The sequence below is a fragment of the Podarcis tiliguerta genome (assembly GCF_965153285.1).
Source record: "Podarcis tiliguerta genome assembly, chromosome: 10".
Taxonomy (NCBI): Eukaryota; Metazoa; Chordata; class Lepidosauria; order Squamata; family Lacertidae; genus Podarcis; species Podarcis tiliguerta.
Window position 1 is genome coordinate 38262720 of NC_139543.1, and position 24133 is coordinate 38286852.

General features: G+C 42.7%; 1 protein-coding gene and 1 long non-coding RNA gene across 8 annotated transcripts in view; one reads left to right on the plus strand and one right to left on the minus strand.

Moving 5' to 3' along the window:
• LOC310658706 overlaps nucleotides 1-24133 on the plus strand; it is a 202552-nt gene that overhangs the window by 40302 nt on the left and 138117 nt on the right. The window lies entirely within an intron of this gene.
• Nucleotides 6931-24133, minus strand: part of DCN (decorin) — a 28899-nt gene continuing 11696 nt past the window's right edge. The window contains exons 3-8 of the mRNA XM_083400995.1: nucleotides 22651-22763; nucleotides 14047-14260; nucleotides 13260-13373; nucleotides 11531-11624; nucleotides 10161-10299; nucleotides 6931-8369 (exon numbers count right to left, since the gene is read on the minus strand). Of these exons, the coding sequence (XP_083257121.1) occupies nucleotides 8175-8369; nucleotides 10161-10299; nucleotides 11531-11624; nucleotides 13260-13373; nucleotides 14047-14260; nucleotides 22651-22763 (869 nt within the window). The 3' untranslated portion in view covers nucleotides 6931-8174. The remainder of the gene's footprint in view (nucleotides 8370-10160; nucleotides 10300-11530; nucleotides 11625-13259; nucleotides 13374-14046; nucleotides 14261-22650; nucleotides 22764-24133) is intronic.

Consider the following 24133-nt stretch of genomic DNA (forward strand, 5'->3'; position numbering starts at 1 on the left):
AAAAGCAAGATGAGCATGCACCCCATAGTCATCTTTGACTGGATGTAACCTTCCAGGGGTCCTTTACCTTTACCTATTGTACTCCAGGTAGGAAGGGATATGTCAACCCTCCATTTTTTCAAAATTATCTGAGAAAACCCTTTACCCCCTCAAGGATCTCAACTTTTTGCTGTTCCCACAGAACTACCAGGTGACTGTTCTGCTGTTCTCCCCCACACACCTTAATGCTTTTTTTTTTTTTTTTTAAAAAATCATAGTATTGTGGATTTGAATACTGCACCTAAATTACAACTTCAAACAAAAACAACCAATTTCCACAATTATATTAATTATTCTAGTGTAAAAAGTCAAAATTTCATTTGGTATAATAGAAACTGAAGAAATTTTGAGGAGTTAAGAGTTTATTTGTTACTTTCTGGAATAGCCGCCTTCATGATATTAGTGGAACAACACTCATTCCCAGCAACTGGTGATCGGAAGCTCGGAGCCCATGAATTTGAAACCAGCATGGCTAGTAGCCATTGATAACCTTCTCTTCCATGTATTTGTCTAATACCCTTTTAAACACACCAAATCTGTGGTAGTAAGATCCAACATTCTCTGACAGAGTTTAAAGGTACACAACAACAGAATCCTACACAGCAGTTGCACTAGCAGAGGCAGCAGCTGATTCTTGTTGTGCAATCTGTTCCACAAGAATACCGGTAGTTGGTAACAACGTGAAACAAGTACAGTATACTGCTATCCTATTCTTGGCCTGTTTTCTAATAAGGTGAATAGAAGTCTGAGGTACCAATCTTCATTGAGAAAATATCCCAAGGGAAATGATTATTTTCCCCATCTCGCCACCTCTGTTGCTTTATACCAAAAGAAGAGTTTTCTGTTGACTCATCTTGTTTTACCCTCAACTGATGTCCCAAAACATTTATCTGGTAAGCTCTGTATAGCTCTGTACAGATAATCTGTATGCTCCATTAGCTCAGTAAATTCCCTAAGGTATCTAAAGCATTTTTATCAGGGAAGCCAAGAGCAGGGATGATAGGAGGGTGGCCACAGGGTGAGTTTTTGGGTGGTTGGTGCAAAATATTAAATAAATTCACAGTTGTTGTCAACATGTTGAATGTTTCACTAGAAGGGCTGAGACTCTTCTCAACTTTCTAGCAGGAGCCTTAGCGAAGAGATATATTTTGGATATCCTTTCAGCTTTATTTATTTATTTGTAAAGTTTTCAATTGTATTATATACCATACTGAAATACTATTTTACTTTTATGAGGGGGATAATGGAAATCAAGGAAAATCTCTTACCTCTTAAATGCAAAACCTTCTCATATGGCCAAACTGTGGTTAATATGATAAAAAGAAAAAATAGTTTATGGAAACATAACCCTGCCATTTTTTTACTCCTCTCATAAAGGTGAATTCCTCTTTTCTTCTCCAAATGTGTTTTAGTATCTTATTAATAACTAGAGGTGAACATTTTTTCTTAAGATTTTCTCTTCAGAAAAAATATATTCATGTGTATTTGAAAAGATATGTGTAAAAACAATTAAGATAACCCATGTTAACTTTAACTGTTGCTTTTAATAATAGCTATTAGTTGTGGTTCGAGGACCCCCGACCCCCGTGAGGTGGAAATAAACACACAAGGACGCGTGGTATAAGGTTTATGGGCAAGGAAAAGGCCACAACTTTATTGGTTACTGCAATGCAAAAGGTATTGGCTTAGGCATTGGATGACCACAGCAGAGGGGTTGAATCATCAGGGGGGTAGACAGAGCCAGTTGATGCCTATCCAACTATAGGCTCACCCCTGATGTCACCGGGGTCGTGCCATGGCCTCCAGCCAAGCAGGCATCGGACAGAATACACGACCGCCGGATTCCTTTAACGGAATACCCAAATCGAAGGCGTAGGCGATGGCCACACCTAGCCTTCCCACACAGCATAACACCCAAATCCAATGCCTAACCTACCCACCAATACCACAAAAGTTGTGACGGTTGCTACGAGGTAGGCGAAAAAACCCATAGGCCTAATGCCAACAGGAAAAACTCCTACCAGGCCCCCAGACAACCGGGCGACCAACCTAAGGTCCATAGCAAGGCCAGAAGAAACCTGAGCCCTGAGCTAGAGGGAGTGGAGGGTGGGTGACTCTCGAAGCGGCTGTGAAGAAAGAGGGTGAGGAGGGGGCCGGCGCCAGCATATATTCCGGGTTCAGCCCGCCCCCTTGTGGGCGGCTCCAGGTGGGAGCCGCCTCCTGGGCGTGTGGCGCCGGCCAGGTGAGTTGGAGGAGGCAGGGGCTCCCGCCCCTGCGTGGGCGGGTCGGAGCTCCCGTCCACAACCACTCCCCTCCCTCTGGGAGGAGAGTCTTTGTGGTTCGAGGACCCCCGACCCCCGTGAGGTGGAAATAAACACACAAGGACGCGTGGTATAAGGTTTATGGGCAAGGAAAAGGCCACAACTTTATTGGTTACTGCAATGCAAAAGGTATTGGCTTAGGCATTGGATGACCACAGCAGAGGGGTTGAATCATCAGGGGGGTAGACAGAGCCAGTTGATGCCTATCCAACTATAGGCTCACCCCTGATGTCACCGGGGTCGTGCCATGGCCTCCAGCCAAGCAGGCATCGGACAGAATACACGACCGCCGGATTCCTTTAACGGAATACCCAAATCGAAGGCGTAGGCGATGGCCACACCTAGCCTTCCCACACAGCATAACACCCAAATCCAATGCCTAACCGCCACCCGAGCCGAAAAGGCTCGCCGCCAATACCCTCATAGCCGTAACCAATCCCTAACATTCCTGATTACGCTGTCCAACCATAAGTCATTCCCCTTGTCCGTTAGGTGAACCCCGTCATCCCGGTATAAGGCGCCATCGCCTATCCGGATGCGGTCATGACTGATAACTTGGCCATACAAGAAGCGCACCCAGCGGGACACGGCCCGGTTCAGAACTTTTCTGGATCTTTCAATGGCCATACAATTCTGCGCACCGCGCCAAACAGATCTTTTCAGGAGGGATGACCAAAACAACGTCGTTCCGGGGCACAAAGCCGCAATTTCATCGATATCAGTCCTTATGGCCCAAGATAAGTCCACGCTTTTTCTGTTCACAAGATCATTCTCGCCCAACTGAATGATCATAATGTCTGGGGGGCCGAATGCTGCCACCTTCGCCCTCAGCAAGGGCATAAGTTCCTGCCAGAGCATGCCTCTTCTGGCGTACCAATATACACGTACTCCTGGGTGCAAGCCCAGGTTGACGGTGAGGCCCCGGCTGACGGCTCTCTTGTGGGCCCAGTGAACAATACTGTGGCCACAAATCCACACGGTCTTCGTGAAAGCCACTACGAAAATGAAGGAGAGAGAAAAAGGGTAAGCAGGGAGAAGAAATAGGCCCAAATTAGCGTATGTAAGACTTATAAGCGTTAGACTTCCAGCGGCCCAATTCCTTAATTCTATCAGCAGGCAGCCCCAAGCACGCGGCTGTCGTGGCGGCACCGATCCTAAATGAGTGCGCCGCGTAATCCTGTGATGGTAAACCGCACGCGTCAATGGCCTTGCGAAGCACCCTAGTGAACTGGTGCCTCAACAGAGGAGACCCGTCCTCATGGACCAGCAGTGGACCCGGACCGGGAGGGCGCAGGCGGAGGAATCGTCTAGTATCCTTAACCGGGCATGGCCCAGGCTCCGCTGAAGCTGTGAGTTTTATTAGGACCCCCCTACCGGCCTGATCCGTCTTAGACTGGCGGATCCGGACGGTCATGCCCGCTTCGGACAAGTGGACATCCTCCATCAGGAGCCCGCGCATAGCGCCATTTTCCGCCGCCTCGGCCACCACCTCGCCTACCCGGAGGGCGCCGAAAAAGGCGATGGCGAAGGCAGCCGAAAAGAGTCTGGCCTCAAACTTGGACCTGCAAATTGACCTTAGCTTTTCCCGTATCTGGCTGAGCAGCCCATATGAAATTGGTTTGCGGCCTGCCGCTCTGGATGGTTGAGATCTACCCCATCCCTCTATTGCTCTACGAACTAGGAAGTCACAGCAAGGGTCGGAGGCAAATGTCGCTTTGGAGAAAAAACTGATGGCGGCCGTATGTATTTTTAAGGTTTTAGAAGCTCGCCCCAAGTCGTCCAGGTGTGCTAAGTATTCTAATACGTCATCAGTGGTGGGTGGCACGCCGGCGGGTTGCCCCGATACCCTGACCCTAAAGCCCAGGAAATCGCACCAGGCCCTCTTGTAGGACCTAAGAGTGGAAGGCGCGATAGACGCTAATACTCCCTTGATCACTTTGCGTCTCCAACGCTCCACAGGTGCTCCGGAAAGGGTTCGGGCAACAGTTGTGCTCCAGGTGCTAGCGACCGGAAGCGGGACATCTGAAATCGAGACAAAGCATCAGCGATGTTATTATCCACCCCGGGTACAAATTTAGCTGAAAAGACTATATTATACTCAAGACACCGGAGGACGAAAGATCGCAGGAGGGCAGAAACCCTTGCTGATTTTGATGATTGCCTCGCCAAGATTTTTACCACTGCCTGATTGTCAGACCTGAAGCACACCCGGCGATTTCGGAACTCCTCTGTCCAGATGTGAACCGCTACTGCTATAGGGAAGAACTCGAGGAAAGTAAGGTCACGAGTGATGGCGGTCCCTTGCCAGCTCTGCGGCCAACGCTGAGCGCACCAACGACCCCGGAAGTACACTCCAAAGCCTAAAGAACCTGCTGCGTCGGATTGGACCTGGAAGTCTGAGGAAAGGTTAGTAACGTCCTGCCACAAAGAGACCCCATTGTAGTGTTCCAAGAACATAGCCCACACCTCCAAGTCCGACTTGATTGACTTAGGGAGACGGACTCTGTGATGCGGGTACTTAAGGCCTGCTGATAGTCTAGCCAGCCGGGCGCAGAAGGGGCGCCCTGGGGATACTACCCTACATGCAAAGTTGAAATGGCCTAGAAGAGACTGAATCTGCCTGAGTGTGATCTTTGTGAGGGTAAGGGTGGACTGTATCATTTCCTTGAGGTTGCCAATTTTTTCCTCAGGTAAGCGAGATGACTGGGTGACTGTGTCTAGCTCGATACCGAGGTATGTGAGGCGTGTGGCCGGGCCCTCCGTTTTTTCTGCCGCCAGGGGTACTCCCAAGTCCTGCGCTAAGGCTGAAAATGCCTGAAGGAGTGAAGCACACTCCCCAGACCCGGGCCTGCCCACAAAGAGAAAATCGTCTAAATAATGTGTGACCCCAGTGGAATTTGTCCTAAACCTCAAAGCCCAATCCAGAAAGGTACTGAAGGACTCGAAAGCCGAACAGGCGACTGAGCAGCCCATCGGCATGGCCCTATCTACGTAATACTGACCCCTGAATTTGAAACCCAGCAACCAGAAGTCCTCGGGGTGAACCGGCAGGAGGCGGAAGGCCGATTCAATATCACATTTTGCCAAAAGGGCTCCCTGGCCGAAAGTCCTAATTAACTTAACCGCCTGGTCGAACGTGGCGTATTTTACTGTGCAAAACTCCGGCGGAATGGCGTCATTCACTGATCCCCCTTTTGGATATGACAGGTTGTGGATGAGGCGGAATTCCCCCGGGGTCTTTTTTGGCACAATACCCAATGGGGATATGTGAAGATTTGGTATGGGAGGCTTTTCAAAGGGGTCCGCAACCCGGCCTGCGGACACCTCTTTGGCTATCTTCCTTTCTGCGACTTCCGGATTCATCCTAACTGATTTCTGATTAGGGGAGTCCCTGGCCAACAGGTGGCCCACAACCGGAATGCGAAACCCTAACGAAAAACCCTCCCAAAGATATGATGCTGCCGTTTTGTTGGGGTACTGTGCTAGCAACTCGTGAAGGGGGGTCAACTTAATAGGGGAAAAAGCCATTTCCAACCTCACCTCACCTTCTGTTCCCGGATCCGGGGGCTCCCCTGGAACTGGTATGATGGAACCCCCGGCCTCCACGAAAGGGCTGTTTCCCTCCTTTAAAACAGGTCGTCGCAGGATGAGCTCCGGCGCACCTCTCACACTCGTGAGGGTATTTGCATGCTGGCCGCTGACAGGAACCTTTATTAAACTCCCAACATACCCTGCGCCTAAAGTCCCTTCTGGGATCTGCCCTGGCAACACGCAAAGAGTCGCCCTGTCTCTCCTTGACATATGGGCCCACTGCAATTGACCAAATACCGTTCTCAATCTGGTCCCAGCGCGCAGTAGGGATCCTAGAGGCCTTTCTACGGAATTTTTTATCGTAGCTTATCGCAGCGGCCTCCCCAGAGAGGGCATAAGCGGTACGGATGTGCGAAAGATAAGCAATTAAATGGACCGCCCTCTTGGGATAAGCGGCGACTATGGTTCCCATGAAGGCCTGAAAGCCATCGAGCCAATTTTCGAAAGTTCTTGGCACAGAGGGGTACTTACTCTTCCTCTTGCCATGGGAGGGCCTCCTTTCACCCCTCCCTAATTCCTCCACCGGAGGGACTAGTTTAAACATGTCCACAAACTCTCCATTTAGAATTTTTGCACGCAATTTGGGGGAGAGATGATCTCCAGGGATCACATCGGAGGTTGAATAAGTGGAGGCTGGGGAATCTTTTAGCAGGGCCCCATCCTTCCATTCCAGAGTGCCACCAAACTTTTTTCTGTGAGAGTTGGCCCGCCTAGCAATGGCCCAATCAGGGAGACCTGAAACCCCCTCCCCCTTGCCCCAATAGGATCCCAGGGAGGCGTCGCTATCATAGTCTGATGTGGAGCTACCTGTCTCATCGTCGGTGTCGCTCTTTTTGGACTTTGACCTCTTGCAGGTGTGCTTCTTCTTTTCCCGTCTCTTGCCAGCTGGTTTTTCCTCAGCTTTAATAATAGCTATTAGTTTTCTGAAGCTATTCTGACATTGTTTTGTACAGGAGAGGCTATATAACACACAACAAGGTTTTGGAGTTTGCCAGTACTGTTTAATATAAAAACATACATACATTGAAAATATTGTATTTTAGACAATTAAGAGGTATCCAAACTTTTCTTTGACATGTGGAAAGATATATAGTTAACTTTGAAGACAGTGATCCCAGAAATATACATCCTTATTTTGGTATGCTCGCCACTAACTGAAGCCAGTTATAGAGATAAATGTAGAAGGTTTGGTTTCAGATGACTTTTAAAAGAGAAGACTTCTAAATCTGCTCATCAAGTTCTGGCCAGTTATATATTCTCAGATGTAATTCTAGATACTGCTGAAAAGGAAGTCTGCATATCTCTCTACATTCTATTTTAAAAGGTTGTTGAAACTCAAATGCAGTGAAAAGATGAAAGTGCATTGTTGTACTTAAGAGCAATGAATTAACGTTGTGGGCTTATGCCTGCTTAAATTTACACATGCCTGCAGTTTCACTGCATACATCCCCTTGAGTGGGTTACTGCAGATGCTCAGATGAATGGAAATCATATGGGTATATTGTTTGGTGGATTATGACACAGAGAAGTGGTAATGAGAGCAAGGAGAAACAAATTGCTCCTCTACAAGTTAGCTGTTGTAGTCCAGAAATAGCAGCATCCAGGGATACAATAATCATGTACTTTGTGCAGCAGATGTTTCCTAATCTTGCGTAAAATTATATTTAGGATATTTATAAATGAAAATTTGAATATATTAAAGAGAGTATTTTAACCAAGAATGCTAACAAAAGCAACATTTTAATATTGCTTATGTTATGTAAGCACACTGGTACCTACATTCAGGCTTTATTCCTATGGAGTTTGGTTGAGTCTTCAGTTGACTATTCCTGCCCCACACCAAGAATAATATATATATATTGGAAGTTTCATTTTCTTTCCCTCCAAGTAATCCCTTTGTGTTGTTGTAAATACCACCATCTATATAATTTCTAATTGTGAAAAGCATGACAAATATTTACCTCAAATCTCATGCACAGTGGAATACTGAAATCTGTTGCACTCAGCTAATCGATAGAGACCACAGAAATATACCACATGCTGGCAAGGAAGTAAAACATAGTAAATTCAGCAATTTTGTCTTGGAATGATCTATTAGGTTTTTGCTTTTTTTTACATACATAATGATATCCACTCTGCAGGTAAGTTTCCAGTATTTGGCTTTAATGTTAGCAAACATTTTAACAGGCAACAGGTATTTCTAGCAGAAATGCATTTGTGCATCTATTTGTAATTTCCAAGTTGTATTACAGATCGTTCATAGATACAGCGGAAGGAGGATGGCTGGATTTCCCAGTACTGCACAGGGTTGCTAAACAGACTCACTCCTGAATAAGAAGCCTTTTTGGTGTTGTATCCAGGAGGACAAAAATCATTGGGACCAACGGCAGCAATTTTATTGTTGTGAAGGTAGACCACCTGGAAAGTAGAAACATTGTAGAAGTGAGACAGGCTATTGTGTTGCAGAAACCTAACATGGGTCATTTATCATCATTTCTTACATGGATTTCCACATACTAAGCCAAAATCACTTTTAAAAAATCATCCCTTGAGCAATCACTGTAACCAGAGTAGAAGAAACTTGCTCTCACGCATTATTAATACTTCACTCTGCCCACCGGGTAACACACTAAAGTTCCCTGCACATAGCTGTCAACTTTCAGATTTGAAAATAAGGGATCAGCAGCCAGTGTGGTGTAGTGGTTAAGAGCGGTAGTCTCGTAATCTGGGCAACCGGGTTTGCGTCTCCGCTCCTCCACATGCAGCTGCTGGGTGACCTTGGGCCAGTCACACTTCTTTGAAGTCTCTCAGCCCCACTCACCTCACAGAGTGTTTATTGTGGGGGAGGAAGGGAAAAGAGAATGTTAGCCGCTTTGAGACTCCTTAAAGGGAGTGAAAGGCAGGATATCAAATCCAACTCTTCTTCTTCTTCTTCTTCTTCTTGAAAATAAGGGATCAGCAGCCTTACCTGTCCCAGGGACAGTCTATGGGATATCTAACAATCCAGGATAGCAGCGGGAAGCGGTGCTGGAATAAGGGAATTTCCCGCAAAAAAAAGCTATGTCCCTGCATTGTGTTGACATCTCCATATATTTGTTGCCATCCTTGTGATACTACAGGAAGACCAGAAGGCAGAAGCTCTTTTGATCCTCTTATATACATTTCCAAAGCATATATAAGTCCTATGCAGGAGTTATTGTGCTTACACAATTGGGTTGTGAGGGGCATATGTCCCAGCCCCATTCTCCCAACTTTTCCTTTGATTGCACGCACTTAGAAGCTTCTTTGTGACTGGGAACACTGATAATGCAGATGTTGTTATTGCAGGAAAACTTTAAGTGTGTTCAACCAAACCTGCTTAAAAACTTTCTTCAGACCTTCCCACTCATTTCGGGAATGTCAGCAATGGATCGGTTGAAGATGAGGATATTGGGAAGTGGGGACAGCATCCCCCTGCACCCATGGTTTAAGCACAATTACAATAGCACCAAAGTAGGGCTGTAGACTTGAACAACCCCAATTTATCACCGTTGAGGAATGCTCTCTGTTACACATGTGGAACAGTGAGTGACACTGAGAATAATGTGGCCAATCTCTGCTTGTCTGCTGCAGTCTCTGCTTTTCCCCCCTGGAGCCACTGGATTACAAAAAGACTATTGATATTGTTTTACAACAAATGAAAATAAGATACCTTGTAATGCAGATATTATCACAAGATCAGTAGCTAAGCAAAGTGGGTGGAAAAACATAAATGAAAATGGTTTTTTGTCCACCTGGTAATTAAACTAGTCTTATGTTATCTGTTATTTATTAATTTATATATGCTTTTATTCCTATGATGGAAGTGCAAAAGCAAACATCAGGTTCCTAGGTGGTGTCCGACCCAGGTAGCTAGCAGATGCAGACTATCCTGTGTTCAGGAAGGTTACTATAACTTTCAGAAAGGTTGTTGGATAATGACATTCAGACCAATTGTTACATCCCTACATGCACCATTACTTCATATAATTAAAAAGGCAGTTCATCAGAATTATATATTACAGCTAAGCATTTATGTATTAGTTAGAGCAGTAAACTGCGTTTCCTCCATTCACTATTAGATTTTCCAACATCTTTATTAGATGTAGGTACTACTGCCAGTCCTATGTTGCCTGTGAGATATACAATAATTAGAAATGTTGTATATCACAGTCTTATGGTATACTTTACCTGTACATATTTGTGTTCTCCAAGCCCAGGAGGTACTTTGGCAAGCTCATTGTGGTCTAAATGTAATTCTCTCAAATGTGGCACGTTAGCTAGAGAGCCATTATCCAGGCTAGCAATGTTATTGAAACTGAGACCAAGCCTGCAAGAGAAAAATATTGTTCAAGCTGTAGTGAAATAACTGTTCTCATAGATATTTGTTTCTGTAGATTCATCGCACATTAAACACCTTGTAAGTTATTATCTGTATTCTCTAGCCATACCACAAAAACAGGAAAATAGTGCACAAGTTGCTATCCTAAAAAACATGTACTATAGTTACATTTAATTCTGTTGCACATGGTCAGTTGTAGTCATGTATTGTGCCTACATAGGCTTATTATGAAGCTAATTTCACATCATATAATTATCACTATGTGCACAATATATCAAATTAATAACTGGGTAAAGGTAAAGGTAAAGGGACCCCTGACCGTTAGGTCCAGTTGCGGACGACTCTCGGGTTGCGGCACTCATTTCGCTTTACTGGTCAAGGGAGCCGGCGTACAGCTTCCAGGTCATGTGGCCATCACGACTAAGCCGCTTCTGGCAAACCAGAGCAGTGCATGGAAATGCCATTTACCTTCCCGCTAGAGCAGTACCTATTTATCTACTTGCACTTTGATGTGCTTTCGAACTGCTAGGTTGACAGGAGCAGGGACTGAGCAACGGGAATTCACCCCATTACTGGGATTCAAACTGCCGACCTTCTGAGTGGCAAGCCCTAGGCTCAGTGGTTTAACTTAGTACCATATTATTTTAAAGTTAGATTTTAGTACCAGATAAGATTGCAATATCTCTATACATACTACTGCAGCTAGAGATACCTGTATAACAAGAATATCAATGCACGCCAAAGCAGGTGGGAGGTTGCTTTGTGTAGTGCAGCATAAAAAAATAGGCTTATTTGTGGAAATTGGGAGAACCCAGCAATATAGATGTAATTTTTAAGAACTGGTTCTTTACAGCTTTGTTTTTGTGGTAGCATGTATACAACTCCAGGAAATATGTATTCCAGTCTCATATTAGACATTTACTCAATGAAGGTAGGGCAAACTACATTAGTATATGAAAATTGTTCATTTAGTATATTTTTAGCCTACCTTGAAGACTATTAAACACAGAAAGATGAAACAATTTAAAGCTAGAAAACTAGCTAATGTAAAATTCAATACATTTTCAGTAACGGCTTCTTTTCTTGCCAAAGTGCTTGGAATGATCCAGCTCTAAACAGCCTGAAACTTGTTAACAGATGCAGTGAGCTGTGGCTGTTGAGGAAGGTTTAGGCTACCAGTTTTGCATAATGCTGGGCATTTTTATAAAATAATAATTACTTAGCCAAATTGGTTAGTCCTTTTAGACTGTCTGCATCAACTTTGTTGATTTTGTTGCCATCAAGGTGAAGTTCTGTCAGAGATGTGGGAAGACCTGCAATAAAAGATGGAGAACGCGTGTTGTAAAGACCCATGGAAGGTAGACTGTATACAAAAACACATTGCACACAAAGCTCCTGTGGGAGTCGGTGGTTGGTGTGAGCCCATCCACGTCATTTCAGGGGTGATGAGGCATGTTTGGCCTTTACTATAGCACAGTTCCCAAGTGCAACCCTCCCTCCACCCTTAGAAGTAAACTGCAGACATTCGCTTATATGGGAAGAAGTAAATGTGCACTTTCTGGTTCATTTAGGGCTGCCATACATCCAGGATTTCAGAGTGTCCTAGTTTTTACTTTTTGAAATATGGCAACCCTAGGTTCATTATGGAGGAATCTGAACTTGCTCGCTGCCCAAGAAGGTCCTAGCTGCCTTGTTTATCAAGCTTGGTCTTTTCTGTATAGCTACTTTTTAGACTCTCTTTTTTGGTCTTGCTAGAATGTGACAATGTGGTTTTCAGATAGATAGACAGACTGCTAATTAGTTGGAGATTTATAAATGAAAGATAGAGTGGTACAAGATATGGATGGATCGCTATCATTATAATATGTTGCAATTGCACGTGTTCCATCCTGTTTCTACGTTTATGTGATTTTTTAAAAAAGCCACCAATTAATATATGAATATGTATTTAATTATTATATATTATGGTAACGCATCTTGTTCAGTTTTTGAGTCGAGAACTGCAAAAGTTGAAGAGAAAATCTGAAGGATAATTATATTATGATCTGCAGTCCATGAGGAGGAGATCAGGTCAGTTCACACTGGAATTCACACAAAATAAATTCCTTATTTACTCCAATCAGTTCAGCATTGACTCTGTCCCTCTGCATGTCCAGCCTATGCAATATGCAGAGCAGTGTTTCCCAAACTTGGGTTTCCAGCTGTTTTTGGACTACAATTCCCATCATCCCTGACCACTGGTCTTGCTAGCTAGCGATGATGGGAGTTGTAGTCCAAAAACAGCTGGTGACCCAAGTTTGGGAAACAGTACTGTTGGTCAGTGGTTCACCCATGCTTGTGATTGTACACATATTCCTAAAATCATTCCTAAATCTTAAAAGCAGAATGTAAATGGGATATAATAAAGGCTGACCATGCAGAATGATGGAATTAATCTCACAAGTTTGAATAAAGCATAAGTATATACATACTTTATATTACTATTCTCTGCTGCTCTGTGGGAAAGTCTGCCCTCCTAAGTGTGAATGATAAATGCATATTTGATACCACATGGTGTACTTTTCCATGTATAATGCGGCCCCATGTATAGGACGCCCCCTAATTTTGGGGACTCCAATTTAAGAAAATGACCCATGACCCAGAGTTGTGGAGCTTTTTTGGGGGACGATGGCCCTAAGTTGTTGAGCTTTTTGGGGGAGGATTGGAGTTGTTGAGCATATACACAGAAAAGTATGATATATACTTTCCATTTAAACTTGAGTGTCTTTTGTTACTGTATTCTAAAAGTAAAGTAATATTCTGCATGTGGTGCATTATTTGCATTCAACAATTTTTAAATATTTTTTTACAATTTACACAATTTAAGATAAAAATATAAAATAAAGTTCTTCATGATATTTTGGCAGTGATGCTGTACGCAGCCTCAGTTTCCCAAGTAGTGAGCTTACCTTTAGGGACAGTTGTTATATTGGTATCTGAAATACGGATGTAAGAGAGTCTCTTCATCCCTTGAAAGCATCCATTTTCTACACCTGAGCTTTTTAATGGATTGGTACCCAGTTCTAAAAATAAACAACATTGACAAGTCTTAACCAACAGATTAATACCCCTCCCTCCTTAATTCTTCTCTAATTGTGTTAAATTGGCTGTACTGTACTTTGCGAAATAATTCCAGCCTTACTTTTAAAACAAAAATCACATTTAGTGTTGTGATACCTCTGTAAAGGTTCTTTATAAGAAGTGATAACATTCAGCTGGTAAATTCACAGGAGTTTTCTTTTGCTTGATTATATTTTCTGGGTTGCAGCATGTTGTGAAAATTTCATTCCATAAAAAATTGGAAGCTGGAGATTTTAACAGCCTAGCTGAACACTATGAGGCAAATGTTTACTTCAACTCTTCCTTTTGATTTCTCTCAGTTACACCCTCCTTTATAATGCCCAACTGTTACCAGTGAAAAAAGGGGGAAGGTTATTATCTAACACATGATCTAACATGAAAAGTACTTTAGCAAACTCAGTATGAACCAAAACACTTGTTACGCCAAATTACACTTCACTTTTTCACATTCAACCACCCACTGTTACACCCCCCCCCCCGGAAGTGTTTACATCAATAATAAAATTAAGAAATTTCGTAGTCTGGATTCTGTCAAATTCTACTGACTTTGAATTTTACCATCTTTCATCTGATAAAATCTTATCATGGACTCTATCTGTAAGCAGCGATGCATACCTACGACAATCATATTACTTAGTCCATTGAAGACGGCTTTTCTTAGTTTGTTTATTTCATTTTCATGTGCTCGTAGCTCCTGCAAGCTTTTAGGCATGTTTTCTGGAAGTTCCTTCAAATTGTTTTTGGAAAGGTAAAGTCTCTCCAGTTTCTTGAGTGGAGCAAAAGCTCCCGGGCCGATTTTGCTGATTTTGTTGTTAACAAGGATCAATGCCTGTAAAGCAAGAAACAATAAAATAGAACTTTGTTAATGCCACACATGGGCATACTGTTAAGGGAAGATACAAGTATCCACTAAAGATACAAACATCCATTAGAATGTTAATTCTCTATGTCCTACAAGTTTGTATAGTCATACCTCAGGTTACAGACGCTTCGGGTTATTTCCGGGTTTCAGAGGTCGCGCATGCGCAGAAGTGCTAAATCGCACTATGCGCAGAAGCGCCAAATCACAACCCGTGCGTGCGTAGACGCGCCGCTGCGGGTTGCGAACGCTGTGGGTTGCGAACGTGCATCCCGCACGGATCACGTTTGCAACCTTGAGCATCCACTGTAATGTGATTTGGCCTTCATGTTTAGGACTGTGACATGGGGAAGGGGACCTTTAACTCTCCAGTTGTTCAACTGGAACCTAGTGCACACTCTGAAAATATGAGTTTACTTTCGCTTTGCTCTGAGAAATGAATGCAGTGTCACTGCAAGGAATCGGATAAAGTCATAGTGGTACAAACTAAGTACTGGGGGATGTCCCAGTAGTTCCCTCCAAGTACTGTATCCTCTCCATAGTAGCTGCTGTACAGAAAAGTTATCTGTGCTTAAGAAAATGCATAAAGGATCATGTAAATGCAAGCCTTAATAGCCCCTCCCTCTCAATGTCTACCATATCTGGACAGAAGTTGAGGTTGCCTCCAGCAAGAACCTTCTTCCATTAATTGAATTAAACCTACATTTACATTTCCTGCAAATCATCATATTTATCCACAAGGGATGTCTCAGTCACTTGTCTGAGAGTTATGACATCCTTGTCACCATGCAGCAGGAAACATATATTGACTGTAAAGACTCAGTACTTAAATTAATTAGCAATTAGTCCCCATTCTGTCCAGCCCTGTCTTCAGAAAGATCACCCCTTGGGGCTAAAGCTAATGCCAGCCGAGAAGATTTTTTCCTATGTGGGCATCTCTCAGTCCCTACTTGGTTCAGCTTTCTGCACAGGAGATCACTGCCCTGATCCATTTTTTATTTTTTTTTAACTTCCAGGAAGCTGCTTCATATCACTCTTTTTCAAGACACTCCAACCCTATAGATCATTGTGGGAACCAAACCTCCTCACCTTTAGCTAGATAGCTAGCCTTATTTCCTCTCCACAACTTCCTATTTTTCAGCTGTACTTGTTGTTTTTCTGTTTTACATTAGTTAGGACCTTTGCAGGAGGAATTATCATTACAAAAAGAAACATCTTTTATTTTTCTGTTTTGGGGAGGGTTTCTCATAAGCCGGGGTGGAATCTGCCTAAAGGAAGCCTAAGGGTTGATTAGATTATCAAGTCTGTCACAGAAGACATAATAATTAATCCAAGTGTGCTTGACCATTGGGAATTTCCATAACACACATCGACATGCAAGCATCTGTTAGGAATCTTGGTTGTGATTGTGCGCATAAAGGCAATAGTGAAAATTAGAAAACCATTTATATCTCCTTTGCTTGCAACAGCTATTTACATCTCGTTCCTTCATTATTCTCCTGTCTTCCTTATTTCTTCAGTCATGTTCTCTCTGAATTCTCACACTAGTCCAGTTCTAGTCATTGGCATTCAAGCTTTCCCCCTGGTGCATTTAGGCCTCCATCTATAGTGTGCCTGGTTCCCATGTATATTCCATGTAAGGTATTCTTTAAGCTCTATCTCTGTAATAGGAACATTTTAAGCTTATGGTTCAGGGGACATGGGTTTGGGTAGACTCTGACTCATAACAACTGACCATCTTTCTATATTTCTTTGCCAGCTATTCAAGCTACAAAGCCATTTTACTCATTACCTGCCATTTTGTCTAAATAAACCTTATAGTCATTGGAACTGGTTTTGTAAGTGTTTACTAATTTTCCACAAATAAGCAAAGCAATGTTTTGCAGAGTAATCAGGTCCATTGCAATAACCTCTGTGACAAACAATTATTTCCACTGAAACTCCCAGGAGCGATGGTTCTGTGAAAATAAATGAGCAGATCTTGTAACACACACACACACACACACACACACACACGTAAACATAAATGTACACGTCCTAATCAGAATCCCTATGATTGTCAGAGTTGGCTCAGAATTTGATTTATATAGCTCATACAGGACTAACCATTTTTTTCATAATGAAACAAAGTACTTTGGTTCTCTAGATTTAAGGCTCAGTACATAACATTCTGTGTTGTCACAACTATTCATCTTGCACAAGTTCCAAATTAATGCTATGTCTGAGTCACTCAAAAAACCTCAAAGTTCAAGCCCCTCAGATTCTCACACAAATTTATTGTGTGTAGAACCAAGAAAAGTGTTCCTTGTTCACAATTTGTGTCTACTTGAACTCAGACTTGGAATAAGTTTTAAATATCTGGTCTGTGTCTTAATATCTAAAATGCCTTTGAAAATGTGAAGGGCATGTTTCCTCCATCACTGAACAGCTATAGCTTATATACAGTCTTCTCAAATACTTAGGAACAAACTGCACATTGCTTTAAATGTAAGATCATTATTAAGAAGAACCCCGCTGGATCAGGCCAAAACCCCATCTAGTCCAGCATCCTGTTCTCACAGTGGCCAACCGGAGGCCTAGAGAGAGAGAGTACCTAAAGCCAACAATATTCTCTTTTTAAAGGTGCAAGGGGTCTGATTATGGAGGGTTTAACTCTCCATGTGCTGTAGTATCAATGCTGTTTGATGAGAGAGAAAAGTTATTGACTTCTCTTCATGCATGCTGTAGACCTGATTCTGACTGGATCCCACCCATAGCTGCTATTAAAAAAATACAGTACCAACAGGCCTTAAATATGATCACACATGCAATGTATTACATTGTTTGTCCCTATGGATCCAGGGCAACTGGCATGGCTTTCATGCAGTCCTTAACCCCAACACTTTCATTTTTAGCAGTTTTTGCCCCATCCTTTGCCATCATCAAAACTGCACACCACTGTTAGTCCAGGAAAATATTTTTACTCATGATCCCCTCTCCTCCAAGGAAGTCCATTCCAGATCCCACACCTGCTTCTTTCTAGTTACAAAAGGTAGGCATCTTCCTGAGTAAGCTCCTGGACAGGAACTTTGATTTCACTGTTCTGTTCTCCCTCAGTCTCTGAAAGGGAGGCTGGTGGCACTAGCCAGACATCTGTGAGGTGAAGTCGATCTTCTGAAATGAATGGGTAGAACTAGTAGGAGATCGGAAAGTGAGCTTCAAAGAGATATTTTTAAATGGAGTGCTCTCCCCCCCCCCACTCCATAGCTAGGTGACCAACCTATTAAATAACTACAGGGAGGTGACAGGGTTAATCTTTCATCTGTTCTCTGTCCCCTTCCTTCTTGACGCACCACTACAACCACAATATAATGTAGTATATAAATTGGATTCACTTCATATGCAGCTAGTAAACCGAGGCAGAGATTGATTTGCTCACTGCCAGCCTAAATCACTGGACTACAGTAGCAGTCATGTGGCCCTACTATGTTATGTGAACCTTACTTCTTGTGTACCTGTTTCCTCTTCAGACTCTCACAAAAATATAAGATTAAATATATTTACATTTGGAAAGTGCTTTGAGATGTTTGAAAAGCAATAATTATTCAGAAATAATGTTCCCTTGTTATTTTGATCAGTGGAACACAGCTGTAGAGCATATTTGCTCACTGAATGCATTATCTTACTTGTAAGAATGGAAAAACAGATGGTTCAACTCTCTGTTTTGATTTCTAGCCATTCTAAATCCTTTCATAATTAAACTTATGCCAGCTATCTTTAAAACGTGCAGGAGGAAAAGCTGAACATTTGCAAAGATCAGAAAATATATAAACAGCTGCAGGGAGGGAAAACATGAAGAAAAAGCAAAAAGAGGAGAAACTATTATTTTGAACAGTTCATGTGTTGTATATTTTCTCTCTAGTGTATTTGATTTCCTGTTCATTGTCAGTAAAACAGGAGGTATGTTTTGCAGATGGCTCCACTGTGTATATGATAGATGTGCATGGTTTTAATTTTGTATACTAGCCAGGAGTGGCCAGATCTCTGAGAGGAAGAGGTCACTCAAAGTTCAGCAGTGCTAGCAGAAAGCCTCTCCCAAAAACATTTACTGTTCATTCAGCTGTGGACATATTTTTCTCTCTTCAACTCAGAGCTACAAGGACTACCACTGAGATATAAATGACCAGTCCATTTTAATACGAATCTCTGAACATTGTTGATGATGTTCTATGTATGTTTATACACCACCACAAACAGAAGCTGCTTAAAAATAACACACACGCCCTTCCCCTGCATGCAGTAGGAGCTTCAGAGCACTTTTTGTTGGCAGGGGTCAGCAACTAGATTAGGGACTTAGAGAGCTGCGGGGCCACCAGTACAAGGTGAAGGTGGCATCAGGCACGTTGCTGGGTCAGCCTAGAGCTGATGCAGTGATCGGGCCTAGATCAGAGCCAGCAATGGCGCCAGCTTGGAATCCAGCATCCTTTGCCAAATCAGCCCTCCACCCTGAAATGACTCATTTCAGGGCTTTCTGTTGTCTGCCACTGGTGGGGATCCCACTGCTGTCACCCATATGTCCAGTGGGTGGAAAGTGGAGCTACACACCAGTGGACTATTCCTGGCATCATTCAGTATGCAAACGTAGTGAGGGCCAGGCAGAGGGACACCTCTACCCAGTCTAAGCACCCTAGACCCCAAAGCCTGATTTAAATGGGGTGTGGATTGCTCTTCCAGTCAGCAAGCTAATCCTGTGCCACATACTTAGTTGAATGGTCGCTCACCTATCCAAATGGTCCCAAACACCTTTCCTTTATTATTACTATTATTTATTGAATTTGTATACCAGCAGGTCTCAGGGCCATTCACAACCCAATAACCCTGCCAACAACCCAATAACCCTGCCAACACAAAATAAAAACTCCCCAAAATAAAAACAACAACCCAATAATATCCCCTCCAACTCACACCCTCTCATCACTGCTGAACCTAGTCATTAGGTGGATGAATTTATGATAAATACAACTTTTCCTTTCCTTCCCACTGCTTTAAATTAAAGTGACCGCTCTGGCAGGAAGGTAAACGGTGTTTTGGTGCGCTGCTTTGGTTCGCCAGAAGTGGCTTAGTCATGCTGGCCACATGACCCGGAAGCTGTCTGTGGACAAACGCTGGCTCCCTCGGCCAGTAAAGCGAGATGAGTGCCGCAACCCCAGAGTCGTTCACGACTGGACTTAACAGTCAGGGGTCCCTTTACCTTTTTATGGAAATTCCATACCTTGATTGTTATTATTTCTTAAACAAATTACTAACCATCTTCTAGTGGTTAGTAAAACCACTCAAAAGGAAGTTCACAGAATAAACACGTCAAGCATAATAAGCACTAACCAATAAATACAAGAAATTGCATTTTCAGAAGTCTTTAAAGCAAGCAGCAAATAAACCCCAAGCTCAGAATATTAACCCAAAGTGAATGAGTAGAAAAACACCCAGAGCCACTCTTGTCTTTAGCATTACTTCACTTATTTGACAGTGGATTCTGGTCAGAGATGAACTTATGGCAGTAACACATGTAGCTGCTAGCATACCAAGTGAATAGTGCCAGATTTAGCTGGCTATCAAACACAAACTCCTCCTATCCTAAGGAGAACATATAGCAAAGAAGCCAGGTGGGAAAACTTGAGAGGAGGGATTTGCCTGGACCAAGGCTGCTAGACATGCTCATGGCAACTAGAGTACTAAAAATTAAACTGGAATGGGAAAACAGGGATGTAGTCCATTTGTTACTGCTAGGAAACCGCACAAACATCTAATAATCCTGGGGCAAGGTAAAATTCTCCAGCAGTCTGGGTGAGCTCAAAAAGAAAAGAAAGCAGTGACAGTTACAGTTCTGCAAGAAGGAATTCTCTTCACACAAATGTTCTCCCAATAGTTTATATTACTAGTCTTGGTGGAATCTCTCTGGGATTTTGTATTTTGCAATTATAATTGTTTGAGTCATCTTGAGTTCAGCCTTGCATGGAATTTGTGCCAAATCTGTCCAAATGTTAATTTTTTTAGATCCATTACTTCCTTTTGCATAATTAATTCATTTATAATGTTTTTGGAGCCCCCCCTTTCCATCAAGCTGTGTTGCTGGAGGCAGTGGTCTTTTAGTCACAATATTGAGTCCCTGGAAGGAAACAGAACTATATGATTCCCTAAAGATGTTACTGTTACCTAAGGCCACCACAAAATTTCAAAAAATATTGCCTATGCTTCATTTCTCAGTTAGCTGCTAAGCCACAGCTAAAGCAACCAGTCAAGTGCCTGCCCTTATCTCACTCCATATGCTTCTCCCTGACTGTACTGTGCATGCTGACTCCTGTGGCTCAATCCAACATATGATTACTTGGAAATTAATCCTGCTCAGTACAACTGTCCCTACTCCCAATATGAGTGCATAGTTGGTTGTAACCCTGAAAGTCAGGGCGATGAGGAAGGGAAGTCGTCAGTCTAAACAATAAGAAACACTCAGTCTGAACAGTCAAAACATACTGAATTGAGGGGTTATTCTGCTCTGAGTCTAGCTCAAAAGCAGCCTCAAATATACTAACCAGTTTTAATATAATGGATAGTACATTTTAATCATGTTTGCTGGGTTTTCCTATGCTGAGGATGGAGAAGTAAAGCCACAGGATTCCTTGCTAGTCTCACCATAATGCCTTGGTCCCTCTGCCTTCCAAGCAGACCTTCAGACAAAGGTCTGCCCCAAGCACTATGAGCCACAATCAGCCCACCTCAAAGCGTAAAGGCCTTTGTGCATGCTGTGGCCTGCTGCAGGTGTCCCCTATTTTGTTTCTGCTCTTCACGTACCTCTTCCTAGGAAGAATGCAGCCTCCACAGAGGCCACTGCTGCTCCTGGGCATCAGTGTCCAGTACTAACACAGTGTTTGAGTGTAGGAACTCTACAAAGGCTTGTAGACATAAGGGTTCCTATAGGCTCCCCTCAACCCAGATCCATCAGGCAGTATCAGTAGAGACTTCATCTATTCTGTGTAGGCAGCAGCCTCTGCAGAAATCGACAGGTGCCAATCACTAGCACCTTGCGTCCTTTGTGCAGCCATGTAAACCAGGTTCTCTCTTCATCCTTCTATATCCACAAACAGCAATCCACATACTATCCAAAATGATTCCACAGAACTCCTTAGGGGTTCACTCATTTTTATGTGTTTCAGAATATCTCTAAATTGATATATTCAGCTCGGTCTTCAATTATCGCACAGCTGATGGGTATAATTTGTCCACCCTCTTACCATCTGTCCTGTGGATGACAACTTTGTCCAAACTATGGGGACAACTGAAATATTAAAACAGTCCTGCTATGGGCAGTACTGTATGTTGATTTTGTTGTAAGAAACTCATTAAGTCTGGAAGTAAAATATGCATGTACATGTGCCTGGGAAACATAGAACAACCTTATTTCTCAGGTGCATGCATTGCACATACAGTTATTTCCTCCAGCAGTTCTAATAGGTACCATCAGATGTTTTCAATGGTAGTTGAGGAACCAGGAAAATAACCAAACTTCTGCTGTGTATTCAGATATATTGGTGTTGTTTTTCATTTGGGCACTCCTAGCCACTGAGGCTACTTGAGCACTCCAGTGACTGTGTAGAAACCAGGATGTGCCAACCCAATCCTTCCAGGGCAGTATAATCCCATCCAGGGCATCCTACTACTAAATCGATTTCAGAAACAATTGCATCCACCCATTGCTAAGATTGCAGAAGGGAAGCTTGTCTCTTGCAAATACCTGTTTTTTGCTGTCTGATGTTGCGAGAGATATATCCTTTAAATTTAGAACATCTAAATTTCTTTTTAAGGCTTTACAGGGGAGATGGGGGACAGGAAATGATTTATGCACTAGGGGTCAGTGAGTAGAAATGTAAACCATTATTAGTAGCAGTATTTTTGTTGTTGTGAAGCACAATTCCCCTGTCCCTCTGATATGCTCCGGAAGGATACTCTGGCCACCAATAGGAAAAAGCACTGAGAGGAGAAAGAGCAGGGTCACATCCACCCATCTCTCTTCTGATAAATGTCATGAACCAAGGTAGCCAAGGCAGTTTCAGGGCCATGACCATACCTGAAGCCATTGTAATGAATGCACCTAGCTTATTCCTGCTCATTAATGTCAACAGATCTACTCTGAGTAATACTAAATTGACTATAACCCACAATTACAGTAGCAATAGTGGCTTAGTACATAACCTTTATATGTTTATATGCAAAATATTTATATAGTACCATCAGCAAGGTAGATATTATTCCATATCAGTCTCTGAACCTACAGGAACTGATCAAACATGTGACTAACATGTAATGTGTATTTCACTGCAACTTACATGAAGATCCTTCAAGTTCTTGAAATCTCCATCTTTTATTTCAGTGATTTTATTGTTCTGTAGGTCCAGTAGAGTCGTATCTGGGGGGAGATCCTTTGGAACTTGATCCAGACCTGTAATGGGATTTTAAAAATAGCAGTTAATAAGAACAAGATAAAAGTCCTGCTGGATCAGACCAAAGGTCCAGGTAGACCAACATCCTGTTCTTATAGTGGCCAACTAGATGCTTATAGTAAGCCCACAAGTAGGATCTGAATGCAACTTGTAACTCATATTCAGAGGCATATGGTCAACAGTGGATGGAGAATATAGCCATTATGACTAGTAGCCACTTATAAGGTTAAATGGTTAACCCTGAATGGTTAAGTCCAGTCAAAGGCGACTATGGGATGCGATGCTCATCTCGCTTTCCGGCCGAGGGATCCTCTTTGAATTTATCTATTCTTCTTTTAAAGCCATCCAAGCTGGTCACCATCACAACATACAAAAGCATAAAGATGTGTTAAAGAGGATCAATAGTTACTTATATCTTCATTATTGAAGCAGAGCAACTGATTTCAAGCTTTCACTACCTAAAAATTGAAAAGATTGATAGCAACTTCTACTCTGAAATGGACAAGTGGTTCATCTACCTCAGCATTCTGTCTTTGATAATAGCCAGTTCCCTCAACGAGGGTTAAGACCAGTGTTTCCCAAACTTCGGTCTACAGCTGTTTTTGGACTATAGCTCTCATCATCCCTAGCTAGCAGGACCAGTAGTCATGGATGATGGGAATTGCAGTTCAAAAACAGCTGGAGACCCAAGAATGGGAAACATTTGTTTAGATGAAAGACAGACAGATCTCTCTCAGGTTCAATGCATGTAACTATTCTCCTATTCTGGGAAGTCACACAATGAAATGTAAAAATATCATAAACATCTAATTTGCTACCTTCTATCTTCAACTGTTCACAGTAGTCTGGTCCTATAACAATCCATCTGTGGTTCTTTTCTCACTTTGGTCCTTAGCCAAGGCATCATTCATCAGTACCATAGAAGGAGTTATTCCTATTATTTATTCCAGGGTGCCCTCCAGAAGTTGTTGGGCTATAATTTCTGTCAGCCCTAGCAAGCATGGTTCATAGTCAGAGCTACCTCTTACTTATTCTATTGACTTTTGAATGAAACCAGTCCTACTGACATTCCCACCCCCACCCCCATTGAAGTAAAATAGCTGCCCTTTCCCCACCAATTTAAACAAGCAGTTTCTTCATACAATGTCAAGCTTTAAGTTCACTGCTTCAAATTCCAAGTCCTCCATGTTCTAATTATGGTCAGTTAAATCCTAAACTCTAATTCTGGATGACAGTCAGGGACCCGGTCTTGGAAACTTTCCAAATACCATGTTCTGCTGACTTCAGCAAATATGAAGTGCTTTAAGAAAGGCCATGTTTGGATTCAGTTCCTTGTCATACATCTAAAAAGAATAAATTGTATGTAATC